This window comes from Daucus carota, chromosome 6 (genome assembly GCF_001625215.2).
Source record: "Daucus carota subsp. sativus chromosome 6, DH1 v3.0, whole genome shotgun sequence".
NCBI classification, from domain to species: Eukaryota; Viridiplantae; Streptophyta; class Magnoliopsida; order Apiales; family Apiaceae; genus Daucus; species Daucus carota.
Genome location: NC_030386.2, coordinates 35,066,944 through 35,093,970, shown reverse-complemented (window position 1 = coordinate 35,093,970; position 27,027 = coordinate 35,066,944). Strand labels below are relative to the sequence as shown.

The 27,027-nt window shown below is 34.0% G+C and overlaps 2 protein-coding genes across 3 annotated transcripts in view; one reads left to right on the top strand and one right to left on the bottom strand.

The window, feature by feature from the left end:
• LOC108226432 (ABC transporter A family member 1) overlaps nucleotides 1-18,142 on the top strand; it is a 37,597-nt gene extending 19,455 nt beyond the window's left edge. For both annotated transcript variants that reach the window (XM_017401391.2, XM_017401392.2), the window contains 16 exons: nucleotides 7,194-7,235; nucleotides 7,317-7,413; nucleotides 9,240-9,367; nucleotides 9,467-9,571; nucleotides 9,995-10,141; nucleotides 11,293-11,568; nucleotides 11,655-11,790; nucleotides 12,606-12,685; nucleotides 12,766-12,873; nucleotides 15,205-15,355; nucleotides 16,298-16,434; nucleotides 16,576-16,650; nucleotides 16,729-17,032; nucleotides 17,336-17,469; nucleotides 17,802-17,860; nucleotides 17,938-18,142. In XM_017401391.2, coding sequence (XP_017256880.1) covers nucleotides 7,194-7,235; nucleotides 7,317-7,413; nucleotides 9,240-9,367; nucleotides 9,467-9,571; nucleotides 9,995-10,141; nucleotides 11,293-11,568; nucleotides 11,655-11,790; nucleotides 12,606-12,685; nucleotides 12,766-12,873; nucleotides 15,205-15,355; nucleotides 16,298-16,434; nucleotides 16,576-16,650; nucleotides 16,729-17,032; nucleotides 17,336-17,469; nucleotides 17,802-17,860; nucleotides 17,938-18,022 — 2,064 coding nt within the window. In that variant the 3' untranslated portion in view covers nucleotides 18,023-18,142. The remainder of the gene's footprint in view (nucleotides 1-7,193; nucleotides 7,236-7,316; nucleotides 7,414-9,239; nucleotides 9,368-9,466; nucleotides 9,572-9,994; nucleotides 10,142-11,292; nucleotides 11,569-11,654; nucleotides 11,791-12,605; nucleotides 12,686-12,765; nucleotides 12,874-15,204; nucleotides 15,356-16,297; nucleotides 16,435-16,575; nucleotides 16,651-16,728; nucleotides 17,033-17,335; nucleotides 17,470-17,801; nucleotides 17,861-17,937) is intronic.
• Nucleotides 18,143-21,311: 3,169 nt separating this feature from the next.
• On the bottom strand, nucleotides 21,312-23,759 carry LOC108225158 (heat stress transcription factor B-3). The gene is made up of 2 exons (XM_017399976.2): nucleotides 23,205-23,759; nucleotides 21,312-22,006 (listed from the first exon to the last, which is right to left on the bottom strand). The coding sequence occupies exons 1-2, from the start codon at nucleotides 23,445-23,447 to the stop codon at nucleotides 21,515-21,517; spliced, it is 735 nt and encodes a 244-aa protein (XP_017255465.1). The 5' UTR covers nucleotides 23,448-23,759; the 3' UTR covers nucleotides 21,312-21,514.
• Nucleotides 23,760-27,027: the final 3,268 nt, after the last annotated feature.

Sequence of the window (27,027 nt, the reverse complement as noted above, 5' to 3'; positions counted from 1 at the left end):
AAAGCTCGGGTGCAAGTTTTACATTGAAGTGAGGCATCTATTTATAGCCTTCAAATTGCAATGCATCAGACAAGAAATTAATTGCATGCCAAATATATCAAAACCTAAACCTAGCCATACTATTCCATATTTGACCACATGTTATTATGACAATCAAAGGGGAGTGTTGTAAGTTGATTGCCATATTACCCATGTGGTCAAATATGGAATAGTATGGCTAGGTTTAGGTTTTGATATATTTGGCATGCAATTAATTTCTTGTCTGATGCATTGCAATTTGAAGGCTATAAATAGATGCCTCACTTCAATGTAAAACTTGCACCCGAGCTTTCTTTCTATGCTCAGCTTCTTACCCTCCTTCTGTTAAAATAGCAGCTCTCAATATTATTGTGACTAGAATATTACAACACGTTATCAGCACGAAGCCCTGCCAGAACTGAGAAGGTATAATTTTATGTACATATATATAAGTAGACGTGGTTATACCCTCTACTAATAATTTATATATATACCCGGAGTAGACGTGGTTACACCCTCTACTAATATTTTAACTACATATGGCCGGAGCACCGCCTATTTACGGTACCATATAATTTTGGGTAATACCGAAATATAGTGGGAACCTTAATTTATAAATTGCCTGCCTATCGGATAATAATTCTTTTGTGCCTAACTAACTTATGCAGGATTTTCCACTTAAATATATTATTGGTTGGAGATAACCTGTATACGCAGACGTCCGTATGGCGGGTGAAAATCCATTTGTCATTTTATATATAGATCTGTTCATAATATCGATGATAATAATGATGTACACATTTATTATTGCTTACTTGTTAACGCATCCGATTCAGTAGGATTTTATGTAATATTTACATTGATAATTTAAGTTAATAATTTTGGTGTTAAATTCAGATTATAATGACAAATCTTACAAACTTGTCATTCGTTGCATTGGACATTTCTGTGGAGAATTATTTATCGTGGGTACAAGATGTAAAGTTGCATTTGGGTTCAAAGAAATTAAGCAACACAATAAAGGCAGAAAACACATCCACGATTGAAGAAAACTATACCTCTATTATTTTTCTCCGACACCACATGCATGAAGATCTAAAATCCGAGTACCTAGAAGTCGAGGATCCCTTTATTTTATGGGAAAATCTAAAGGATAGGTTCGATCATCAGAAACTAGTTTATCTACCTGCAGCTGAAAATGATTGGGCTAATCTGAGGCTTCAAGATTTTAAGAGTGTTCGGGCATATAGCTCAGCACTATTCAAAATAAGTTCTAGGCTCATTATGTGTGCTGAGATTGTTACTGAGAAAAGAAAGATCGACAAAACATTATCCACCTTTCATCCCAATAATATCAACTTAGCCGAGATGTACAGGGAGCTAGGGATGGCAGTTTTACCCGACCTGATGGATACCCGATCCGTTCCGACCCGATTGGGTCTACCCGAACCCGATTTTTTTGGATCTGGATCCGGATCTGGATCTTATTTTTAGACCCGAAAGAGTTTGGATCTGGATCTGGATCTCAGGTATTCCGATCCGAGACCCGACCCGAAGCCCGAAACCCGATTTAAACCCGATCCGAACCCGAAACCCGATAAAAACCCGATACAAAATATTATATATATATATATATATTATATTTAATGTAAAGTATATATATTGAAATATTATGAATTATTAGGTATGAATATTAATATTTTACTTAATTTTATATGCCCAATACATAATTTATATTCATTTCATCAATATTTTTCTCAATTATTTTGCATTAAAAAATCTAAATATAATAAAAATATAAAATATAAATGATAAATTGAATGATTGTATATAATTAAGTTAACATGTTTCACGTGTTTATTGTACTAAATGAAACCTGTAAAATCCTTTTTTATATTCCTAAATTTAAAAAAAAAATAAGCCATCACATTTTTTTAGATATATAATCTTTAAATTTTATTTATTTTTTAAAATATCCGAATTAGACCCGAACCCGAACCGAAACCCAAAAAAACCCGACGGATCGGATCTGGATCTTCATTTTCCAGACCCAGACCCGGACCCGACCCGAACCGAAATATAATGGATCGGGTCTGGATCTCAAGAAACCCGACCCGAACCCGACCCGTTGCCATCTCTACAGGGAGCGCAAGTTTACCAAGTTTGGGGATCTCCTTTCAACCCTCCTTGTTGCCGAGCAGAATCATGAATTGGTGATTAAGAATCATCAATCCCGTCCAACGGGATCCGCCCCTTTACCAGAAGTAAATAACACGACATTCCAGCAGAATGTACGTGGAAAAGGGCATAGAGGTGGACGAGGCCATGGTCGCTACCGTGGACGAGGCCGTGGTCGTGGACATTTTCGTCCTTATAATAGCTCTGGTCACCAGAAGTGGCAACCTGAAACACAGAGCAAAAGAAAGGCACCACAAGGAGGGAAAACTGACAATTTATGTCACAAGTGTGGAATGGAAGGGCATTGGTCACGTAATTGTTATATCCCACAACATCTTGTTGATTTATATCAGTCATCTAAAAGATCGAAAGGAAAAATGATGGAAACCAATTTCGCCAACAACTTAGATGATTCTCTTATAATATCAACCGGGGGAATAAGCGTTAATGGTCCTAATGAGTCTAACGAAACTCCCATGTGGGAGGCTGAGGATTAGTTTCATAAAATTATTAGCAACCGGAGGAATGAGCATTAATGGTCCGAATTACTATAGTTACTAGTGTGTACTGTGTGCTTTATTTGATCTATGTAATGTGTTATGTTCTTATCAAATAAATTATGTTTCTTCATTATATACAGAATGGATTCTGAAGATATATGCATTGCTGATTGTGGTACAACTCATACGATTCTACAAAATCGAAAATACTTTACCCATATAACCAAAACCGAAGCTCAAGTTGGCACTATTTCTGGCGTATCTAATATAATCGAAGGTTTTGGAAAAGCTAGTTTCGTCTTACCTAATGGTACACACATACATATTCCAAATGCATTATTTTCTAGTAAGTCCACTAGAAATCTTCTTAGTTTTAAGGATATTAGATTTAACAATTTTCATATCGAAACCACTTCTGAGGCTGGTAAAGAATATCTCCTTATTACTTCTGCTAATTCTAGCAACAAGAAAATCTTAGAAAAGTTTCAGTCACTTTCCTCAGGATTATATATGATGAAAATCAGAACCATTGAGTCACACAATGTCATTGCTTCCAAACTCATAGATCCAAAATCATTTACCCTTTGGCATGAAAGATTAGGTCATCCTGGATTCTCTATGATGCGTCGTATTATAGAGAATTCTATTGGACATCCTCTGAGAGATCTTAAAGTTCCTTCCAAAAATGATCTTCCATGTTCAGCATGTTCTTTGGGAAAACTGATTACTCGACCATCTCCTACTAAAGTTAAGCTTGAAAGTCCAAGTTTTCTAGAAAGGATACAAGGCGACATATGTGGACCGATCCATCCATCATCTGGTCCATTTAGGTACTTCATGGTACTAATAGATGCCTCAACTAGATGGTCTCATGTTTGTCATCTCTCAACTCGTAATGATGCTTTTGCAAAATTACTTGCCCAGATAATCAAGTTGCGAGCTCAATTCCCAGACCATTGTATCAAGTCAATTCGTTTAGACAATGCCGGCGAGTTCACATCTGCAACCTTTGTCGACTATTGCATGTCTGTAGGAATTTCAGTTGAGCACCCAGTTCCTCATGTACATACACAAAATGGGTTACCCGAGTCTTTTATCAAAAGACTTCAACTTATTGCAAGACCGTTGTTATTGAAAGCCAAATTACCTACATCTATTTGGGGTCATGCAATACTTCATGCTGCTAATCTTATTAGGATTAGACCAACTGCCTATAATCAACATTCGCCACTACAGCTGGTACTTGGTCAAATTCCTAATATTTCTCACTTCAAAATCTTCGGAAGTGCTGTATATGTACCTATTGCTGCACCACAGAGATCGAAGATGGGAGCTCAAAGAAGAATAGGTATCTATGTTGGTTTTGATTCAACATCTATAATTAGATATCTTGAACCACTAACTGGAGACTTATTTACTGCACGATACGCAGATTGTCATTTTGACGAATCTTTGTTTCCTCCCTTAGGGGGAGATAAACATGTGAGTAAGATTAATCCTGACATAACATGGAATGCATCGGGGTTACATTTTCTAGATCCACGTACCGGTCAATGCGAACTTGAAGTTAAAAGAATCATCCATATGCAAAATATCGCAAACCAAATGCCTGACGCATTTAACGATTCTAGAAATGTAATAAAATCTCATATACCTGCAGTAAATACTCCAGCTAGAGTAGATATACCAATTCAAAAATCAAGTACAAATGAATTGGTTACAGATTCAAAGCCACGCCTGAAGCGTGGTAGACCGGTCGGTGCAAAAGATGTTGCACCAAGAAAAAGAAAATCAAAGAAAATTGCCCCTGAAGTGGCACATGCTCCAGAAGAAGCAAATACCCCTGAAGTGGTATTATCTCCTGAAGAGATTCCCGTCCCTGAAGATTCGGGATTAAACAATCATGAAATTTCAATAAATTATGTGCATGATATGAAATGATGGGATCGAAGTAAAGCCATAATCGATGATGTATTTGTGTATTCTGCGGCATTGGATGTCGACATAAATTCTGATCCTGAACCACAAAGTGTGGATGAATGCCGTCGAAGAAAAGACTGGCTAAAATGGAAAGACGCAATTCAAACAGAATTAAATTCATTGCGCAAAAGAGAAGTATTTGGACCTGTTGTCCAAACACCAATCGGTGTGAACCCTGTTGGGAATAAATGGGTATTCATAAGAAAACGAAATGAAAAGAATGAAATTGTGAGATATAAAGCCCGACTTGTAGCACAAGGGTTTTCTCAAAGGCCTGGCGTTGATTATCATGAGACATACTCGCCAGTTGTGGATGAAATTACTTTTCGTTTTATATTAGGTATGGCATCTAAAGAAAAATTGGAAACACGTCTTATGGACGTTGTTACTGCATACCTATACGGATCACTTGATAGTGATATTTTTATGAAAATCCCAGAAGGATTAAAAATGGACGAGTTCAAGAAATCTCGTCATATATACTCCATTAAACTTCAACGATCATTGTATGGATTGAAACAATCTGGTCGTATGTGGTATAACAGACTTAGTCGTTATTTACAAAAGAATGGGTATGTTAGTAATCAAATTTGTCCATGTGTTTTTATCAAAAAATCACAATCTGGTTTTGTGATTATTGCTGTATATGTGGATGATTTAAACCTTGTAGGTTCAGCTACAGAGGTTGATGAAGCTGTCATATATCTAAAGACAGAGTTTGAAATGAAAGATCTTGGGAAGACAAAGTATTGTCTTGGTATACAAGTCGAGCACTTGTCATCAAGAATTTTCCTCCACCAATCTACATATACAGAAAAGGTTTTGAACAGATTTTACATGGATAAATCTCATCCGTTGACTACTCCAATGGTGGTTAGATCTTTAGAACCAGATAAAGATCCATTTCGACCACGAGAATGTGATGAAGAGGTTCTTGGTCATGAAATCTCATATCTTGGAGCAATTGGTGCACTTATGTATCTTGCGAATAATACAAGGCCGGATATTGCCTTTGCTGTGAATTTATTGGCTAGATTTAGCTCTGCTTCGATGGCTAGACATTGGAATGGGATCAAGCATATATTTCGTTATCTTCGTGGAACAATTGATTTTGGGTTATTCTTTCCGGAAAACTCGACATCTCAGTTGATTGGATATGCACATGCTGGATATCTATCAGATCCACATTTTGGCAAATCACAAACTGGATATGTATTCACATATTGCGGTACAGCCATTTCCTGGAAATCCACGAAGCAAACTACAGTGGCAACCTCGACAAATCATTCAGAACTAATTGCAATATACGAAGCTAGTAGAGAATGTGTTTGGTTGCGATCTATTATCAAGAATATTCAAGAATCGTGTGGATTACCGGATATCACGAGAAGTCCTACTGTTATGTTTGAAGATAACACTGCATGCATTGATCAACTCAAAGAGGGATATATCAAAGGAGACAGGACGAAACACATTTCACCGAAATTCTTTTATACTCACGAGCTTCAAAAGAATGGTGAAATTGATGTACAACAAATTCAATCATGTGACAACCTTGCAGACTTATTCACAAAATCGTTACCGAATTCAACATTTGCAAAGCTACAACGTAACATTGGAATGCGTCGACTCAAGGATATGTTGCAGCAAAACGTCAGTGATTGATGTTTTCATCCAAGGAGAGATTGTACTCTTTTTCCTTCATCAAAGTTTTTATCCCACTGGGTTTTTCTTTGACAATGTTTTAACGAGGCAGTCTATGATCCATGTTATTATGACAATCAAAGGGGAGTGTTGTAAGTTGATTGCCATATTACCCATGTGGTCAAATATGGAATAGTATGGCTAGGTTTAGGTTTTGATATATTTGGCATGCAATTAATTTCTTGTCTGATGCATTGCAATTTGAAGGCTATAAATAGATGCCTCACTTCAATGTAAAACTTGCACCCGAGCTTTCTTTCTATGCTCAGCTTCTTACCCTCCTTCTGTTAAAATAGCAGCTCTCAATATTATTGTGGCTAGAATATTACAACACGTTAACAATAATGTAATAATGTATAAAATGTATTCAACAATAAATAACAAATTTACATTCTGCAGATTTCTAATGTTATAAGTATAATAATAAGCCGGTTTGGATAGAATCTGACCCTATATATAGATACACTATTATAAAATATTGAACCTATATGTAGCTTGTTCATGAACTATGTAGACGAGCCTACTTATCCGTTCACAAACTATCGAGCCGAATTCTTCTATGATTTAGATTGGGGTCGTTTTTCGTTTATAAAGTCAGCTCGACCAAGTTGAATTTGATCCAAACACTGAACCATTCATGAGCATCTTAACTCATTTACAGCATATATATAGATACTTAAGATCTATACAGTTTGACTTTTCTTTATTGTGTTTTCAGTTTCTGAAAAGGCAGAGTAATATGTATGAATGTATATTTTCTTTTTTGAAATATAATTATAAGAAAAGAGGTACTGACGTACTTGTTTGGTGCAGGAACGAGAAGTAAAAGCTAAGCATCAACAACTAATTAGTGGAGTATGTCTGTTCTCTTCTTATTCTTTCCTGATAGTGCACTAGTATCATATCTTTTTCGTTGAAGGTTTTATACTTTTTTAGGTTTCAATAATATCATATTGGGCATCCACTTATGCATGGGACTTCATCAGCTTCTTATTTCCTTCATCTTTTGCGGTGCTTCTCTTTTACATATTTGGTAAGTCAGAAGATCCCCCATTGTATTTCTGTCATCCCAAGGTATAATTTTTGGTTAATTAATGTAAACTTTTTTAGCCAAAGTAGTTACCAAATACCAACTAAAACTTGGTACCTAAAAACCTTTATGTATTATATTTATATTGATTTGGCTGTATATATATAATTTATTAATCTGCTTTGTGGTAAACTATCGCGATATCAGCTTAATTTGCATTTGCATTGAGGTTTATAGTTACTGTTTTTTGGGGTTCTGTCTTTTTCATTTTTGCTAGTGCTTGTGTTGATACTTGATAGGGTAGGGTTTTTAAAAGCGTTTGTTCTCATGCATAGGGTTGGCACTTTAAAAAACAACTTTTCAGTAATATCAACCTGTCCTCTAATTACAAGAATATATCCCCAATTTCCCATTATAATAAAATTAAATTGTATTTCCTAATTGAATCATATCTAAGAAATAGCCTTTGTTATTAAAATTTATCTACAATACTAATGTAACACCCCAGTCCCACATCGAGAAGAGTGGAAGTATGACTATCAAAAGCACCAACAAATCATGATCTTTTGGTGCCTGTGGTGGGCTTGTGGACTATCCAAGTTGGCATTTGGGCCGGGTGTATTTCGGCTTATTTTCGGATTCAGAATTCGGGACTTGACCCGATTTTCAAAAAAGACTTGGGATTTGACCCGGGTTGTCATACTAATGTAATAAATCAACTTATTTTTGTGTCTTCTAAATAATGGGATTCCAAAGCCTTTGGGGCATTTTCAACCGTTGTCCTTCATTTCTTATATTCTTTGTATATCTTCTTAGCTTCATTCTTTAATCATCATTATTAAGATATGATTAGGAATTCTTATTGCTATTGTTACTGCACACTTTAATTGTATAGATCCTTTAGACAAATCGATCAAATTGCCAACTGAGTCATAGTTCTATTAGGCATTGTGCAGCCATTGATAAAGTATGCAAGTCCAAGCCTTTAGATTTAATGACAGATGGTTGCCCTGGGTGATGGCTTTATGTGCGTTTTAGCATTCAACTCACTTGATTCAGAAGAAAGATGTACCAATCATGAACCTTGTGGATTTCTGTGGCTTTATGTTTTCTGAATCTCTCATCATGAAGAAAGGTTTACCAATCATGCACCTTGTGTTGTGATTATTAAGCTCCTTACAGTATTCTTGTATCTAGAATATTCTACGTAAGACTTAAATATTGTTGTAGAGCCTCTGATACTGATTTTTCTTTATTGTCTGTGCTTTTGTTGCTCTCATCACCTGTACCTTGGTGTTGTAAACGGTGGCAGATTTATATGGTGGGCTCAGGGGGCTTTAGCCCACCTTGAGTCCATAACAGCTTCAGTTTTCGTTGTAAAATTTGTATATTTTATAATTGAGCCCACCCTAATTATTTTGAGCCAGTCCATTTTTATTGCAAGCCCAGCTCATTGACTAAATAATCTACTACATTATACCTACTGCTCTCTGGCTGCCGCTGGTGAAGTGCATGAATTAAAAGAAAAAATAGTGCTCTGCTGCTCTTGGTCGACTTCAGTAGTTCAGTGCTTCACTAATTCCCTTCCCTTCCGCAAGATTTAACTTCAGTAATTTTTTTTTTTTTAATATTAATGAAGCCCCCTCCTTGGTAAAATTCTAGATCCGCCAGTAAACCATCCTACATTGTTACTGATAAAAAAATGTTTCATTTAAAATTAGTTGGTTTAAAAATTTGAAAAATAATTTTATTTTTTTTATGCTCATCGCCTGTAACTTGTGTTGTGTATCCTACAAGTTCCTGATTTAAAATCTCTGTACGGTATTTAGGCTTGGAACAATTTATTGGGAGATATTCGTTCCTACCCACTGTCACCATGCTTTTGGAATATGGACTTGCAATTTCGTCATCAACATATTGTCTGACTTTTTTCTTTTCTGAACATAGCATGGCACAGGTACATCTACTTCTCACCCCTTTAAAAGACCTTTCAAGTAAATAGATTGTTGATATCCCTGTTTACATTTCTATGATAATGCAATCAATATGTGTGCAGAACGTGGTTCTCTTGGTCCACTTCTTCTCTGGGATTATTCTGATGGTGATATCATTCATAATGGGGGTTATACCGACCACTGCAAATGCTAACTCTTTTCTTAAGGTCAGAGCTGTTTGTTTGATTTAAACATTTCGCACTGTCAACTTTATGTTCATATCACAAACATCGCCTAGTGCCGAAGATTTTTATTTATTAGAAATTGTATATGCTGAGCATGATATATATTTGTTAAAAACTGATAGGGAATTCGGTATTGGAATCTCTTTCTACCAGACTTTCTCAATTGGATATTTTGTCCAAGCACTGTCTATTCTTTATATAATTGGCTAATGGCTACTACTAAAATTTATTAAAATTGTCATTTTATGTCCATAAATAATAAAATTTTGAATGATCCTTTTAATTTCTCTTTGTTTACAGTAATTTTAAGATCGGTTGTCCTTTTCTATTAAAAAAAAACCTTCATTCATGTGTTCTTGTTATACAGTGTATTTCACTTCTAAGCTTTGAACAATCATTTTCCAGAATTTCTTCAGAATATCTCCAGGATTTTGCTTTGCTGACGGACTGGCTTCCCTAGCTCTTTTGCGCCAAGATGTGAAAAATGAAAATGGTTCTGGTGTTTTTGACTGGAATGTTACGGGGGGCTCTATATGTTATCTTGCTGTAGAGGTGCTTTTCTCAGTCCTGGGACATCATTTATTAATAATTGTTGAAATCCTACTGGCTCCTTGCTTCCTCTCTACAAGTATAAATCTTGTTGATAGCATATACTCCCTCCGTCCCAATTTATTTGTCTTGTTTGACTTTGACTTTTTGTGGTCAAATTGACCAAACTTTGACTGATAATTAGTAATTATTTGTATATGATCCTGAAAATCGGAAAAATATATTTTAAACTAGAATAGATATGGATTCTATTAATATATTTTTTGTAATTTTTTCTAATTATCTTATATATGTAAATTGCAGTCAAAGTTTGGTCAATTTGATTTTAAAAAGTCAAACAAGACAAATACATTGGGACGGAGGGAGTAATACAGTAGGGTGCTACAGCTGGGTTATTTAGAGTTATGTTTACACTTTTATTTTAGGCAAAAAATATTAAAGTGGCCATAAAATGAATGTTTATTTTTGAACTTTTCCATTAAATTATACACTGTTAGTTAATAAAATGCATTATTTATCAAATAGTCTGACTAATGAAATGTGTTCCAAACATTATTAGCTTGAAGAAAATGCTCTTGGTTCTGTCAGGAAGATATATCAAGAAAATTGCCTTATGCCATCAAAACATGATGTTCTGAGGATTTTTTATAAACTGGAGTGTGAGAGGACAATTATCAAAAAGAAATTATAGGAAAACAGTGTACTTTGGACTTTGACTGACACCTTTCTAATGTAGGGTCCTTAGCTTGTAGGGGTAGGAAAACTCTAGCTTCGGAATTTAATCTAAAAACAAACATGCATTGTCTTCTTTCTGAAGTACAGTCGAGTTCCATGCCGAAGCATTATGCAGTTATTTTTCTATTTTCTTTAAGATAGGGAATTATCCATTAACCAAACACAATTTTTACTTCTTCAAGAACCCAATCTGGTTGATTTGGGTTCCTCTATCCATGTACTTTTTAGATGTAAGTAAGGATAACATATTTCCTGACGTGATTATTTCTGTTTTTTCGCAAACTTTTCTGAACCATCAGCTTATAATAAACAATTTCGACTCATACTCTCAAATCTGAGAACTAACATAGCTTAACATGGTGATACTTTTGAATTTGGAAAACCAGATTAACTATGGTCATCATGTTTACTTGTGACAGGGAATTGTTTATTTCCTTTTGACTCTTGGGTTTGAACTGTTACCACCTCAAAAAGTAAGTTCAATTTTTGCCAACGAGTGCTGTGAAAGTATAAAGAGATTATGTCGTCCGACTGCCCAAAGTCATTCAGAGCCTCTTCTACGCTCGTCCTCCGAATCCGAAAATGTTAATCTTGACTTTGACCTTCGTGAAGATATAGATGTTCAATCAGAAAGAAATAGGGTCCTATCAGGATCAGTTGATAAAGCGATTTTGTACCTGCGTAATCTACGGAAGGTACTTAATTAGTTCAGAATTTCCTCACATTTATCTGATCCATGGAAGAAATCTGCAAGTGTTAAGTAGTTTCTCTCTCATCTCAGGTGTATCCTGGAGGCAGGCATCGTGGAGCAAAAGTTGCAGTCCATTCATTGACTTTTGCTGTTCAAGAAGGAGAATGTTTTGGCTTCCTAGGAACTAATGGGGCAGGGAAGACTACAACCCTGTCGATGTTATCTGGTATATGATGAATTTCATGTTGAACTTGTTGTATGGATCGATTTATATTTTTGCAATATGTCGAATCCTTTCCTTTCTTTTGTGCCAGTCCGCAGTTGCACTTCAGCACCTTGCCATCTTCGGCAATGTCATTATGAGTATAATTAAAAGTTAAAACATAGCTCGATAACATTCAAGTACCAACAGTGGCCTATTCCTAATAACGTTGTCTGATGTTTAATATCATGTTGTAGGTTGGACTCATTGACTAAAAATTGAGTCAAGGAGAGCTTCCTTTCCTCTTACTTCTCCTTTGTATTCTTATTTTGGTGTATTTCATAAGTGTTTATGGTCCAAGCTATGGGGGAGGGGGAGGTAAAGCACCTGCTCTTAGTATACTTGGACATACCAACAGATTATTAAAAAATGTCACAAAATATAATATTCATTCGCTGTAAAGGCTGTTGCTGGATAGATCTATGTACCTCCTTTCATGAGGATGAGAGGAAGCTATAACATATCAGTAGGGAAGCCTCTTGCTTCACGTAATATATGCGATAGAGCCTTACAACTCCGATTAAAGAAGTGTGGTCATCATGAGTTGGTTCCTAGTATTACCGAATACTTTTCCTCACGTGAATGATATAGGATAGTACCATTCTCCATCTTGTTCTTGTTGCATTGAAAATTATTTGTGTCATCTGGTTTCTTGTCTTTCTGCTTTAGGGTTTAGAGTTTTGTCTCCAGTCTTTTGATAAGTATCTAGTGGGGTAATCGATATAGTTAACTGGAAGACCATGTAATATGATTATGTTTGGTTTAATTATTTTATGCAGGTGAGGAATCTCCAACTGGTGGAACCGCATATATATTTGGCAGTGACATGCGAATGAACCCCAAAGCAGCTCGTCAGCATGTGCGTAAGCTTATCTCTTTTTTTCCTTTTTGATATAAATGATCACTATTATATGAAGTGCAAATGATTTTCTATTTCAGATTGGATATTGCCCTCAGTTTGATGCTTTGCTCGAATTTTTGACTGTCCAAGAACATCTTCAGCTGTACGCAAGAATAAAAGGGGTCCCAGATTACAATCTCGCAGATGTATGTCTTGCTTAAAACAATTCTCATATTTATTGATTCTAACTAGCATATATGGTTAACCGGAAACTTAAATTTTTTATTGATTAAATTGAAACAACTAAGCAGCGTAGTTCATACTTTTACATTTACATAAGGATGCAGGCAAGTACAAGTCAGATCCTAGTTCTCGAGCTTACAACATAACTTATACTACCAACTTGGCATTATGGCATAACCTCCAAAATAATCAAAGCTTAGTTTAGTATATATTGCTTGTCTGTCTTACAGAGATGATGGGTTGTCAGTGAACAACATAGGAGGGAAGTAGTAGAAATTCCCTCTGTAGACCCTCTTGATTGACATTGGAAAAAACAGTGTCCACTAACTGTCTCAATGCCTCACCAACCATCAACAGGACCAATGAGGATAAATTATTTCTTTGTCTTAACAACTTAAGAAAGAAGCAATATTGTCTTTTACAGATGTAAAAAAGATCCTATCCATTTTAGAAGGTGCTCAAAGCCTCAAACAGTGTCGAACCTTTCAATTCCTTTTGGAAACCCAACAAAAAGGCAAGAGCACGTGAGGAAGGAGAGGTTAAGATGACTATCTAAAGCTGTTGGCCAATGTTATGTAAGGTGGAAGCAAGTGAGGGCTGAAAGTTGAGGGATTGTTTGGTTCGAGAGGGGGTATGTGGTTGGAATTAAGAATCGGGTTAAGGGGGTATGGGGTTGAGATATCATTTCTTATATGATGTGTTTGGTTGAGTGGTGGAATCAATATGATTGATTTGATATTTTTTTACTTGATTTATTATAATTAATTTTGAAAAAATTAATTAAATTTTTATATATGTTTGAGTCATTAATTCCATTGTGTATTAACAATTTACATGTAATGGTATAAATAGAGATGAAAATAAATGGGAAAAAAAATGATTTCCCAACCTCATACTTCATACCCACCTCTACCCTTGGGTATGAAAATCTCGTACCTTAGAACAAGTCTAGTGTTCTGATATATCTTGTTCTATCTCTATATTATAGAACAAAAATTAAAATCCACCACTCCAACGGTGTTCTATATTTTGTGCTAAGATAGAACAATAGTTTGTTTTCAAAAGATAGATGGAGCTCTATAATTATCAACTCGCCAAAAAGTAAAAATAGTGGGGTCCTTGATGTTAAGTTAAGTTGAAATATTAAATTTGTATTCAAGTAGTTGGGTACTTGGAGAATAAGTTAAATTTGGAACAACATATAGAACCAACATTTGGAGACGTGTTTTTTAGCACCAAAAATCACTTTTTGGTGCTAAATTACAGCCGTAGCTCTATCTATTTTAGCAACTTGCTCTTATGGGTTTGAAGTATGGTTATGAAAAAATCTTTTCTTCAACCAAACCCCAGGTATGGGTTTGGAATGAACAAAATCCATACTTCACGAGAAAAATACGAACAGTTTTAAGAATTCCTTCATGACTATTGCTGAGAAAGGAAACCTAACGGAAAATAGGACACCCAGTTTGATCTTTCTGGTCCATCTCCGAAACCATGAGCCTTATTAAGTGCATAGAATATTAATTTTTATGTGATTGTAGGTTTTTTTGCTGTCCAGTCTTTTCAGGGCAAAAAGTTGATTTGTGCACATAAATTATATAACTTAGCCACAATTGCCTGAGATGGAATTATTTACCCCTAAAACCCCTCTGGCAGTTGGGTCTGAAGTGTTTAATTCATTCCCCTCTGAATAAGAACATTAATAGTGACATAGATATGTTAAAGTTTGTCTGAGTAGTGAGTTCTCCATGGCCACGAAAGGGGAAGCAGTGCCTGGAAAAAATGTCATGAATTGTTCATTTTGAAGAAAGTCTAACCTGGCTAAGAACTATTGGAACCACCTTCCCACCCAGTCACTACCAGCATGACTCCCTAATGCTTATTCTGACAGTCCATGTTCACAATCTTATGAACATCATTAGTCAATTTTCACAGTCCAATCACTGGTGAACACGATTAGTTACCATGCCCCCCCCAACTCCCTCCCTCAGGGAACCGTACGTGAGACTTTTTGCATGACACGGCTCCGTCCCCTTTATGGCATACTCCAGGACCTCTCAACCAGTGGATCTGTTCTGCCAAATTTGATTCTCATCCTTCTGCTTAGATCTCCCCTTGGTCAGTTAACTATGCTCGAGGAAGTTAGGCTCTCTTTGGCATAAGTACCTTTAAAAGTATTGATGCATGGAATAGTCTCTTTTTTTGTTACGGTGCATGGGATACTTGAATAAGTATAACTAATGATTATATATTTATGTGAATCATAAAACTAGTTCTATTGATGCACTTGTCAGGTTGTTATGGACAAATTACTGGAGTTTGACTTGTTAAAACATTCTAATAAACCATCTTTTACCCTTAGTGGGGGTAACAAAAGGAAACTATCTGTTGCGATTGCTATGATTGGAGATCCTCCTGTAGTAATACTTGATGAGCCATCTACAGGTAATTATGCTTCTCTAACTTTCACATTCCAAGTAATCATATATCTCATATTTCACTTGTTTCCAATTTTTGTCTTCTACAAGACTGACATATTAAAGTACTCAGCGGTTTGATGCTATATTGCTCAAGTACAAGTTAAGTTCATTAGTTGATAGTGTGTGCTTTCAACAATCCTTTTGTCTGTCAAAAATTATTTAATAAACATTTTATTCTATCATTCTTACGATGATAATAATTCTATACAAACATGGTATACAATGTATAACTTTGCTACGTAAGCTATTAAAAATCTTGGTGTAATCCTTTTTTTGCATGGGCATATTATTTTCAGATTCTATTTGGAAAAGAACTAGCCAGTGCAAGGCACGGGTTGTATATATATATTGAAATATATTTTCAAGCAAATTTGTACAAATATTTGATATTGAGATCAATACACTTCCTTAAATATCATAAATGTTCTTTGTGCATAATAATCCTCTAAGCCACAAACAATTTAAACCCCATTTGTTGCTAAAATGTTCCATAAATAAAAAGACCTGGATGTTGAACTCTTGTCCGTTGAATAATGCGCCAGTCAGTCTTTATATAATTAACGGGAATGCCTGAAGATTTAGCAAATTATAGGTCATATATTACTGGCTAATTCCTTCTATCATCAAAATTCGTCATATACTACCAGCAATAAGCATGCATAACAAAAAGCTGCACAGAAAATTATCTGGGTCGAGTTCATGTTTCTGGTGCCTTTTTTTTTCTAATTAGTTTCTGATGCTTTTTTTATTGCTTCAGAGCAAACACTATCCAGGTTCCTCATGAAATTAGATCGACTACTTCAAATTTAACATTGTACTTTTTAATTTTCACTCTAGTTTAAAATAAACTGGTCCATGTTCTTGTTTAAAACTCATGTGAAAAGCTTGGTGCTTTAACTATAACTAGGTATGGATCCCATTGCCAAACGGTTCATGTGGGAGGTTATATCTCGATTATCAACCAGACAAGGAAAAACAGCTGTTATCCTAACTACTCACAGCATGAATGAAGCTCAAGCGCTCTGCACCAGGATAGGAATAATGGTACGTACTTATCCATACAAGTTATCATACAGGTCGAAATGCTTAGTATGATCAGTAGCCATACAAATCATTCAGGGTAAAATGCTTAGTGTTATCTGATCGATCTGTTTTTTTTTATTCTTTTTGGCATTGAATTTTAAGGTTGGAGGTCAGCTAAGATGCATTGGAAGTCCTCAACATTTAAAGACGCGTTTCGGAAACCATCTTGAGTTGGAGGTAATTAAATGTTAGTACCCCAATATTCAAAATTTTCATATGTATATTGTATGATGACTGTCTTTATCCTCTCCTTAGGTCAAGCCTACTGAAGTTATCTCTACAGAATTGGAGTATATGTGTCAGATAATCCAAGAAAGGCTCTTTGACCTTCCATCTCAGAGAAGGGGCATATTAGGTGAACTTGAGATCTGCATTGGGGGTACTGACTCTGTACCATCAGAAAATGCATCAGTTGCTGAGATTAGATTATCAGCAGCAATGATGGTGACAATTGGACGCTGGCTTGGTAATGAAGATAGGATACAAACACTTCTATCTCCAAGTCGTGGTTCTGATGAAATTTCTGATGAGCAATTATCTGAGCAGTTAGCTCGTGATGGTATAGTTAAACTTTTCATCTCTTATCTTTTTTCCCTTTCTTGCAGTAGTGTTGGTAGCTTAAATTGTTCAGATGTTTAACATTTCAGTTGGTTGTCTGAACCAATGATAAATTTCATTCTTAATTATGTTCTAGGCAATTTGACTTCTGAGTAATGAGTCTTGGGACAACTTAATAGATGATGTCTTAAGTTTCCCCTCAACTTTGTAGTGGCTTGCGTTGCTAATAATGCTATATACAGTATCGTTGTTTTTTTATTATTTGCAGAAGACTACTACTAATTTTCCATTGGTATTCTTATAGGTGGTATCCCATTGCCAATATTTTCTGAATGGTGGTTAACCAAAGAAAAGTTCTCAATAATAAATTCCTTCATTCTGTCTTCCTTTTCTGGTTCAAGTTATCAAGGTTGCAACGGTTTAAGTATTAAATATCAGGTAATTTTATAGCAAGCCTTCTTAGGTAGTATCTCATTTATGTAATACTGTTCTTTTTATATATATATTTTGAGGTCAAAACCTAATGCTCCATTTGAAAATGTGGGACTGGGTAAATTGTGGGAAGATAATTCAATGCTCATTGTTTGAACACATAGTGGGAACTGGGAAATTTATGCATTTATGTTAAATAAAACAATTCACAGATATCTGATGAAACACCTGTTGAGAATAACAATTAAAGATTACAAAAGCTTGTAGTGCCTATTTTTTCATGCCATTCCCTATATGTGCTGTGTGCCTGTTCATGATTGTTCTCAAAATTACTACAGTTGCCGCACGGAGAAGATCATTCTATCGCTGATATTTTTGGACATATAGAACGAAACAGGTGGAAACACTTGACTTATTTGTTTAAACCTTGATTGTAGTTTGTTGTATTAATGCATTATGTGAACCTATTTGCAGGAATCAGTTGAGCATTGCAGACTACAGTATTAGTCAGTCAACACTTGAAACAATATTTAATCATTTTGCGGCAAATTCAAACTAACTTAACTTGATCCTCATTTTACGTCAGGAGGAGTGAACTTTGAAGTGTATATATATACTTTGTATTGAATTCTGGACTCTGTCCTTTTGTATATAAAAGACAAAAGTTTCCTCTTAGAAATGTTGAGTTTCTGTTCTTTTTGAACAATTGTGTCCTGCTTATTTGCTAAAAGAAACAGGTTAAGATCTGACTGCTAAACCACACACAGGCACATGTTCTGATAAACTACTATCAGGGTTACACACTTGCACTTGATGTAAACAGGTTCGCAGTATATTCAATGCTACAAATAACTCTGGAAATAAGGAGTTCCGGAACTGAAAAAAAAAAAATGAAAAAGGAGAATAAACATCACAATCTGAAATTCAAGACGCATAGGCCCGAGAGATGCACAAAAATATGTGGAAAGCTTGTCTAGCCAGATAGGGCGGGGGAATCGAAAAGCCCATGTGCAGATCTGATCCAGTCAGGATTTTGCACAAAATTTTCAATAAATTAGGATAAAAAATTGAAAAATCATAGATTTTATCCAAGTACAGTATCCGTAAATTTTAAGTATGATATTCATAGATGTCAGATTTTGAAATTATGGAGTATTACAAGAGTGCAAGAGTTGCCCTGTGGAAATGGGACTTCCCTTATCTTGAAAAGATTAATTAAAGAGACATGCGTCCACCTGTATCTTTCCCGGATAGATTTTCCATGGTGAGCTTTAGTTATCGCACCCGATTGCAAATTGCAATTTTAATTGTGGTTTGCTGTGGAACATGTTATATAAATTTTAATTATGTACGAATATCAGAAGTTTTTGATTTCAAGAAAATACAAGACGAAAATAAATTTTCAGTCAAAGTTTTAATATTTAATAAAACTGGAGTAAATTTAACACAAAAAAAAAGGTAGAAATAGTTGGAATTTTAAATACTGAGGTTCTGAGTGCAAGTGAAAATGTGCATGGCATACAGTAATTGTTAAAATTGTGATGGAGGCTCAGGTAAAATTGTGTCTGATTGCACATATGGTCTGTCCTGTAAAGTTTTAGTTTCTCTGAATATTTTTAGATATGTAAGAAACGATGTCTTGTATATATAATATACGCATCTGCAATTTTAGTAGTACTTGGATTAAATAATTTGCACAGTTTAGCCACGGTTGAAATAACGTGGCTACTTATGTGAACGTGAAACTTGTCTTGACAAATGTGTTTTGTTCCTCTACCAATAATTTGACAAACGTGATTACATTCTGATTCAACAACAGAATTGTACTGCGAGTAGGGATCCAATGTGTGTGTATCTATGAAATTTGTTTGAGTCGTAGTTGTGGACTTGTGATTTTGGCATTTTGCGCATTATCATATATATATATTTTTTGTTGATTTTCAGTTTATATATGTTTCTTTTGAAAGAGAAATGCGAGGTGATGGTAGTTCAATAGTTCAGTAGGTGAACAAGACTGAAATAAGAGACTCCTCATCTTTCTACTTCCTGCAATGGAGATACTACTGTTTCGGTCCAACCAATTGACAAAAATGTGTTTACATATCATAATCATAATTTAAATGACTGCACATCAACAGACAAGTCGGGAGATATTTGTTAATACCAAATACGGGTATTAATTCTGATTTCTATCTGTTGATAGACAAGTCGGAAAATAATATATTTTCGACCTTATTTTGATAAATGAATAAGTTTTGTAATTCAAGGATATTTATCAATATTTCAACGGAAAAGAGTGAAAAAGATTGAAATTCGATCAGCAAAAAAAAGTAAAGAGTAAACAAATCAACCACAGTGAATAAGCTGGATGGATTTGAGTGAATGTGAAAGGATACAGCGTGACAAAGAAAGCATTGTTTTCGAACTTTATCAAATGCATTGAATGTGTTTTCTTCTGGAAAAGGATACTCTCATGTAAATGGTTGTTAGATTGCTTTTACAACACCAAAACTGCTTTTTATTATTGACTAATTACTTTGTCCTCATTTGCTTTGTAATTTTCTTTTCAACTTTAGGAGCATAGTCTCTTGCGATCTAAAAAATTACTTTGTCTTCGTCTGGAAATCATGTTTTATATAGTGTGTTCACTTGGATACTCGGACAGAATGAAATGAGTGTAGAATGAAATGAAAATTATATATAAATCTTATAGAGAAGAACAAAATATAAAATAACAATGATTAAATATGGATGAGTTTAAATTTTTTGTGATAAATATTATAAGAAAAGATGATGTGAAAATGGGATGAGAATTTCTTGCAAAACATGTGAGTTAGAATTTTAGCTAAAATATAAGTAATGAACTAAATGAAAAAATGAAAATTTTAGATATTTTCTCTAATTAACAATCTAACAATATCATATATAGCATCATATGATCGGAATATAAAATTCATTTCAAACTTACTCCATTCTCATTCATCCAAATTCCGATCCATCCAAGTGAAAACAACTTTAATATTGCATAATGCCTTATTGCAACTTGCAAGTGTGCGTTTTCCCCACACTCTCAACGGATATACGTGGCTGTCTGCTTCACAGTTAATAAACATAATTAACAGAATAAAAGAGTATTCTAATTAATAATTTTGTTGTAATCTTCTATCACCCTCTGTGATCACATAATAATTTAATTATAACTATATAATTATTGCATATATACAGCAAACTGCACATTTCATAACCTACAAATTTTAAAAGCCTCAGTATACATAGACACGAATTGCATTATCAGGCTTCAAAGAAAATTCACAATGATGTATATTATTCATGATAAAGATTATACTATGAGTTAATAATTTCTTCTTGCGTTTTTACTACATTTCCTGTATATAGTCGGTCAATAAATTTTATATTTTCACAGAGTTTGTATTGTTACAATTTATTTCGTGAGATCCATCGTAGAAGTGTTTCTTGATTCTCCTCAGTCCTTCCCGTCCTAAGTTATCATATTTAATTTATAAATATATTTAATTTTTTAGTGATATTAACTTTTAATTTCACTGTTTTTTTAAAAAAATTATTTAAATATTATAAATTATATAAGAAGTTCTTTTTGAATATTACACAACTTCGAATTATTATGCAATAAACAATCAGAAAAAATAACAAGTTACATTTGAAAAAAGTAAATAACTTAATTAATTTATTTGAACGCAATCAGTTTGCAAAGGACATGATTTCCAATAATTCTATACCGCGTACATTTTCATAGTTAAAGGCTTGCGCCCCATTTTCACATCACAAAAAAAAAAAAAAACATTACATATATAAAACATACAATACAGTTGAAACTTAAAAGTACATGCATCCATATATATTCATGGTGTCTCTGTACGTATATCCACAAACCAAATCACATTTTTGATATGGCTGGCAGATACAGTTAAATATATATCTAGGTCTTAATATTTGAAGTTGTATTACAGATATTTCGAAGCTATATTAATTGATTAATCTAGCTATTTATGTAACTAACTCTCTTAAATAATTATTTGCATAACTGGGACACAAAATAGGTTGGAGCATTCGCATCACCGATATTCGATTCTTCTCTCTTTCTCTTCCTCATCTCGCCTTGAAGCTTCACTCCAAACAGCTTGGGCCCCTCATCTTTTTCATCATCATCATATATGTTCTCCTTCTTTGTGTAAATCGCCACCATATCGAGCAGCTCATTGCACTTGTTTTTGAGAGACGAGAGTTCAGAATTGAGAACCCAATTCTGCTGTTTGAGCCTTTTGTTCTCGTCCACAAGACTCGTGTATCCGGACGACGAAGAGGTGGAAGAAGTTGATTTGGACCGTTGATTGGCATCATCTTGATCGTGATCTGCGGATTGTTCTTTCAGGGTCTGGGCGACTGGATGTGGCTTGTTTGTCCATGATTTTCTACGACGTATTTTGAAGAGGAGATCTTTTTTGCCCTTGCAGAACATGTCATTGCAGAACTCCCACCTTGTTGTAGCCACTTTTCGAAACCCCTGAGCATTGTAAATACACATGAACAGAAGATTACATTTTGAATTCAGCAACTAATTATAAAAAGAAATTTTATTTCGTGCTGTACTATATCTGCATGCACAGACACGTGTCTGTGTCTGTATATTTTTTATGTGTACGTGTTGGCAAACTTGTCGATTTTGATGAAAATACAATCACTTAAAATTAAAAAAAATTCTAATACTATTGAATTAATTTCAGATCAATTAATTGATTTTCGAGTCATTTTCAAATTTTATCCGGTTAAATCGGTTCGTGTATATTGCTGGACTTGTAATCAGCAAGCTTTTGTAAAAAGAAGAACTGTTTTCTGTCAACCAAATACTGGTGAGCTCATGCATGGCGTATGACCCGAATAGAAAGTGAAGGAGCCAGCTCGGGACGGGTATAGCGAAGAATCTTCTTAAATAAAAGAATTTAAGCATGAAAGAGCACTGAGTAGTGAGTACAACTTCCAAACAATTTCCATGACGAGTTAAAAGATAAGTCAAAACAGCTTTTGTCAAAAATGTTTATCAATCAATCAACGTAAATGGACTTTCTTCGTAATTGACGTTCTCACGTCTTCAAAATCACTTGCTATTACATTCGCCCATATGTAATTATATCATGTGCATATATATAACATTGCAATTTACAGAATAAAAAATATATATATTTTTCATAACTAAAAAAATTGAGTTATTTTGCTCTCTGAAAATACTTTGAAGGAACGTCTGAAACCAGTATATTAAAAAATCTACTTAAGAACATGTCAAAGAAATCGTTAATATCTTAGAGGATGTTTGATTTTATGAAAAGAAAATTATTCTTAACTTTTAAAAATATAAAAAACAGTGTTCAGAAATTAATAGTATAGAGTTTAGTCCTATCCTATATTAAAAACAGTGGAAGAATTATATAACTAGAAAATAATCGTTAGAAATAGAAACTTTGAAAAACGTTGTATATGGAGTAAAGCTTAAGCACTGCAAATCAATAATGATTAGTCGGACACGCATAATTTGCTCTCAACGTAACTAGCTTGACATCTTAACCACTTCATTTGATCAAAGGGAAAACGACGACATGCACAAACAGATTCTAGACTAAACCCGCAGAAAATCACGAAATCAATAATAAATTAACCAAGCAAAAATCAAGAAAAATAAAATAAAAAGAAGCTAGAAATTGACGTACATACGTGTTGAGCTGCCTGACAAAGCTGGAGAAGTTGCTGTGCTTAAACAGTGTGGGAAGCAAATCTCTCGCAAACTCCGCCGGCTGCCACACCACAAAGCCCGTCCCCTCGGAATTCCAAGAAACCACCGCATCCGTCGCCGGATCCTCCACCAGCATGTAAGTCTTCATCAAGAAAGGTGGCGGCGATGACTTTCTCGCCATGTATTCTTCCACCAATTCCTTCTCACTTTCACCCTCCATCACCCACCTAGCTATTTATAAAATCTACGAGATAACTTTTAATGTTTCGGTTTTAATATTACAGAACGGAGTAAGATGAGTAACTAACAGAAATAAATGGAAGAAAAGGAAGGAGCGGGGGTATTAGAAGAAGTGGAAGGATAGAGCATGAGGGCGGTGATGTGTTTCCAACCCCAACAATAAAAACCCAACACGACAACGCAGTTCATGAGAAATGCAAGGGAGAAGTAGACTCTTATATTTCTTCTTTCTCTCCTCTTCCACAGAGAATGATTAAAACGTATGTGATATGTTACCCGCTTCTCTTATTATATATACTCAGTCTCGTGAACTGCCACGATATAGGATTTTGTTTCGTATGTACAAACGACAAAATATGGGAATATTGCTTAATTACAAATTCTGAATAAAATAAATTATCTTCGGGTAGGGTAATAGATCGAGCTTCCCAAAAGCTTACCAGTTTTAACATGGCGGCAGGGGAGGTGTTGATTACTATGGGTAAAAATGTTGTGCCAATAATGCAGTTTCTTATAATAATAATAATAATACTCTCTGTCCCAAATGTAAGTGGCAAATTACATGTTCATTTCGATTTTTTATAATTCAAATTGACTAGTTTTTATCTAAATATTAAAATAATTATATATTTTTTGAAAATATAAACAATTGTTTATTAAAATAGATTAGATGTATTCCAAATGATATAATTTTTTAAAATATTTTTCCAAATATATAATATATATGAATTTTAATTATAATCAATATGACTAGTTAAAAGTCAGAACCAAAATATATTTTGTGACGAGGAACTAGTATAATAACAGAACTTTCATAAACTGCAATCTTTCCCGAGTATATAAATTTGTTTGTGAATGACTGCGCACAGCGCATTGGGAGCGGAGAAGTTGCATTTTCTTGGCCGAGGAAGGACATAATTTAATTTAGAGTTTTGACTGGGTTTCGTGTGTCCATATAAAAATGTATATATAAATATAAATTCAAATCTTGTTAGCTGGAGCGTAGAAATTGTTTATGTTCAACACGGACAATTCTAGACCTGCTCTTCACAAAGACGTGTACGTGTTAGGATAATTAGCCAAATCAACTTGTTAGTGATGGCTAGCTCTTTAATTACTTTGTTTTATAAGTCAGTCAAATAACCGCTACCAGCTCACACTCAGAGCCTCCTGCTTTCAGAAACAAAACTGATTCGGGAAAATATTTATGTTATTTGTAAGAGCTTTACTTTCCCATTACAATTTGTATTAATAATTTTTTAATTCATAAAAAACTGATTATTCTTAAGCTTACGTGCGAGTTACCTCAAATTAAAGAAAAAACGCCGTAGAATGAAAAGACCAGGAAGCTGATGATCATAAGGTTGAAGATATATGTTTGCGGGGTTTCATGCTATTTCAAGGGTTTGAGCATTAACCAGTTTCGTTGATTCGTTAAAACGAATGGTCATCATCTTGACTAGCCACTTTATTAAGTTTGTTAGAAGTTAGAACATTACCATTTTTTTCGACCTAGCTAGCTCGACCCAGAAGACCCGCTGCTTCTCTATCTTCTCTTCTCTGTCGTTTAATAATATACACAACATTATGATGGTCAGCCAGCCCTCCCATTTTTTTGGTCCAATTTTGTTAATATATTTATTGTTAATGTTTATAACTGATAATATTAATCCTATTGATTAAGTTAGACACCGTGATCGAGAAGCCTTCACTTAGGGAGAGGAGAGTCAAATAAGGTGGTAGGTATCTATCTGAATTGAAACTCTTACATGTCATCCAATCTTCTTTCCCATTCCTTAATTTGCCATGACTTGCGAGGACGACTTGGACAAATAGGTAGAGATATACGTCTACACAATAAATTTTAATATAATTTTTTAAAATTATAAAAAAAAAAGGCCGACTCTTTGTGGGAGTGCCGCTCTTCGATTGATTGTCCCGGCGAATATATTAAATTATAAAAATCATCGATCATCTATATAAGATATTTTAAATATATATATATATATATATATAATTATTTAAAATTTTAAAAGAAAAAATTATTATTATTATTTATTTGTTTTTAAAAATAATTTGAACTTATGAGATTAGCTTGTTAATATAATTAGATTATTGAAATAATTAAATCTATAAACATAAATTACATCAATAATGCAAATTAACATATATACTTATACTTATTTTTCTAATTCCTTTTGTGATTTTACCATTTCTTGAAATTGTTTTCAAAAATAAAGTGTGCAACTAAAGGCAACTATATGCAAAAAAAGTTATATGATTTGTAATTAAATACAACTTTTATTAAGAAAAATGAAATTAGTTTTGATTGTAAAGGTTATTTCTGATTGCATATAGATGTATTTGATTGAAAACCGTAATTATATATTACTCGTAATAGTAATATTAGTCAGCTATTAAATATTGTGAGAGAAAATTGGAAGATAAATATTAAATTAATATAATAATAGTTATTAAATATTACGAATATATATATGTCATATTATTACAAGATTCAGGGTTGTTTTGATCAGTTTAACAAGAATAGTAACAATATTCTCAAAAAAAAAAAAAAACAAGAATAGTAACAAAAAACTTATGTTGTTATTTCGATCATAATTTTAATTGAAGGTAATTCGTTCATTGTACGGTGAAATGCTAATTTCCATATTCACCATTTCTTTCCTATATGCCCTTAAAACACTTTCTACATATCTCTCACCGAATTTTTATATTTTACTTTCAGGTAATATAGGATATTCCTAACAAACTGAAATATCTTTTAAACGGAGGAGATAATATGCTACATATTTTGACCGAAAACATGCTGAAATTCATATCCAAGTCATAAAATTCACAAACATCATGTCACGAAGGTGCCTCACTATGACGTAAACAATACGCCTGAAGACCAAAGTTATGTTTTGTGTACATGTTCAATGGTCTTTAGTATGTAATTTTACAAGGAGAGACCGGGACTATAGAATTAGGAGTTAGGAATTTATACTTTTTCTGATTCTAAGATTCGTCAAAAATATGGAGGATTGGAGTGTTTACAGCCTCTGTTGGTTTGAACTGATTATTGCTGATCAGTGTGTTTTGTTTTTTTTTGAAAAATAAATATATGAGCAGATCTAGCTAAAGAAATTCACCCGGCAAATATTTTATTATAGCTCATAAATTATTAATACATTATATCTTATTTAAACTGAGTGTGCTGTCTAAAAAAGAAATGAACTTTGCAATCTCTATAGTTCTATTCTATATACACATATAGTAAATGTTTCGATATTAGTTATTTAATTTTTACCTCCAAAATTTTACCCAATTATATATATAAAAAAAAGCATTAAAAATTATGTGCTTTCACTCGGCTGGAGCTGGCCACTGCATGTACCATCGGCATCTAAGTGACATGTTAGAAAAGTATAACTTCTATTTGCAATTTTTTAATAAATTTTATTTGCAAATAAATATATCTAAAAATTAATTATGTAACGATGCGGTCAATATACCTTACAATGCATATGCAGAATCAACCAGCTTAACTAAATTGAGAA

Excerpts from the sequence above, each read along its gene's own strand:
- LOC108225158 (XM_017399976.2), bottom strand. The coding sequence starts at position 23,447 with ATGGAGGGTGAAAGTGAGAAGGAATTGGTGGAAGAATACATGGCGAGA. Across the intron at positions 22,007-23,204 it reads TCAGGCAGCTCAACACGTAT|GGGTTTCGAAAAGTGGCTAC; the intron begins GTACGTCAATTT and ends TACAATGCTCAG.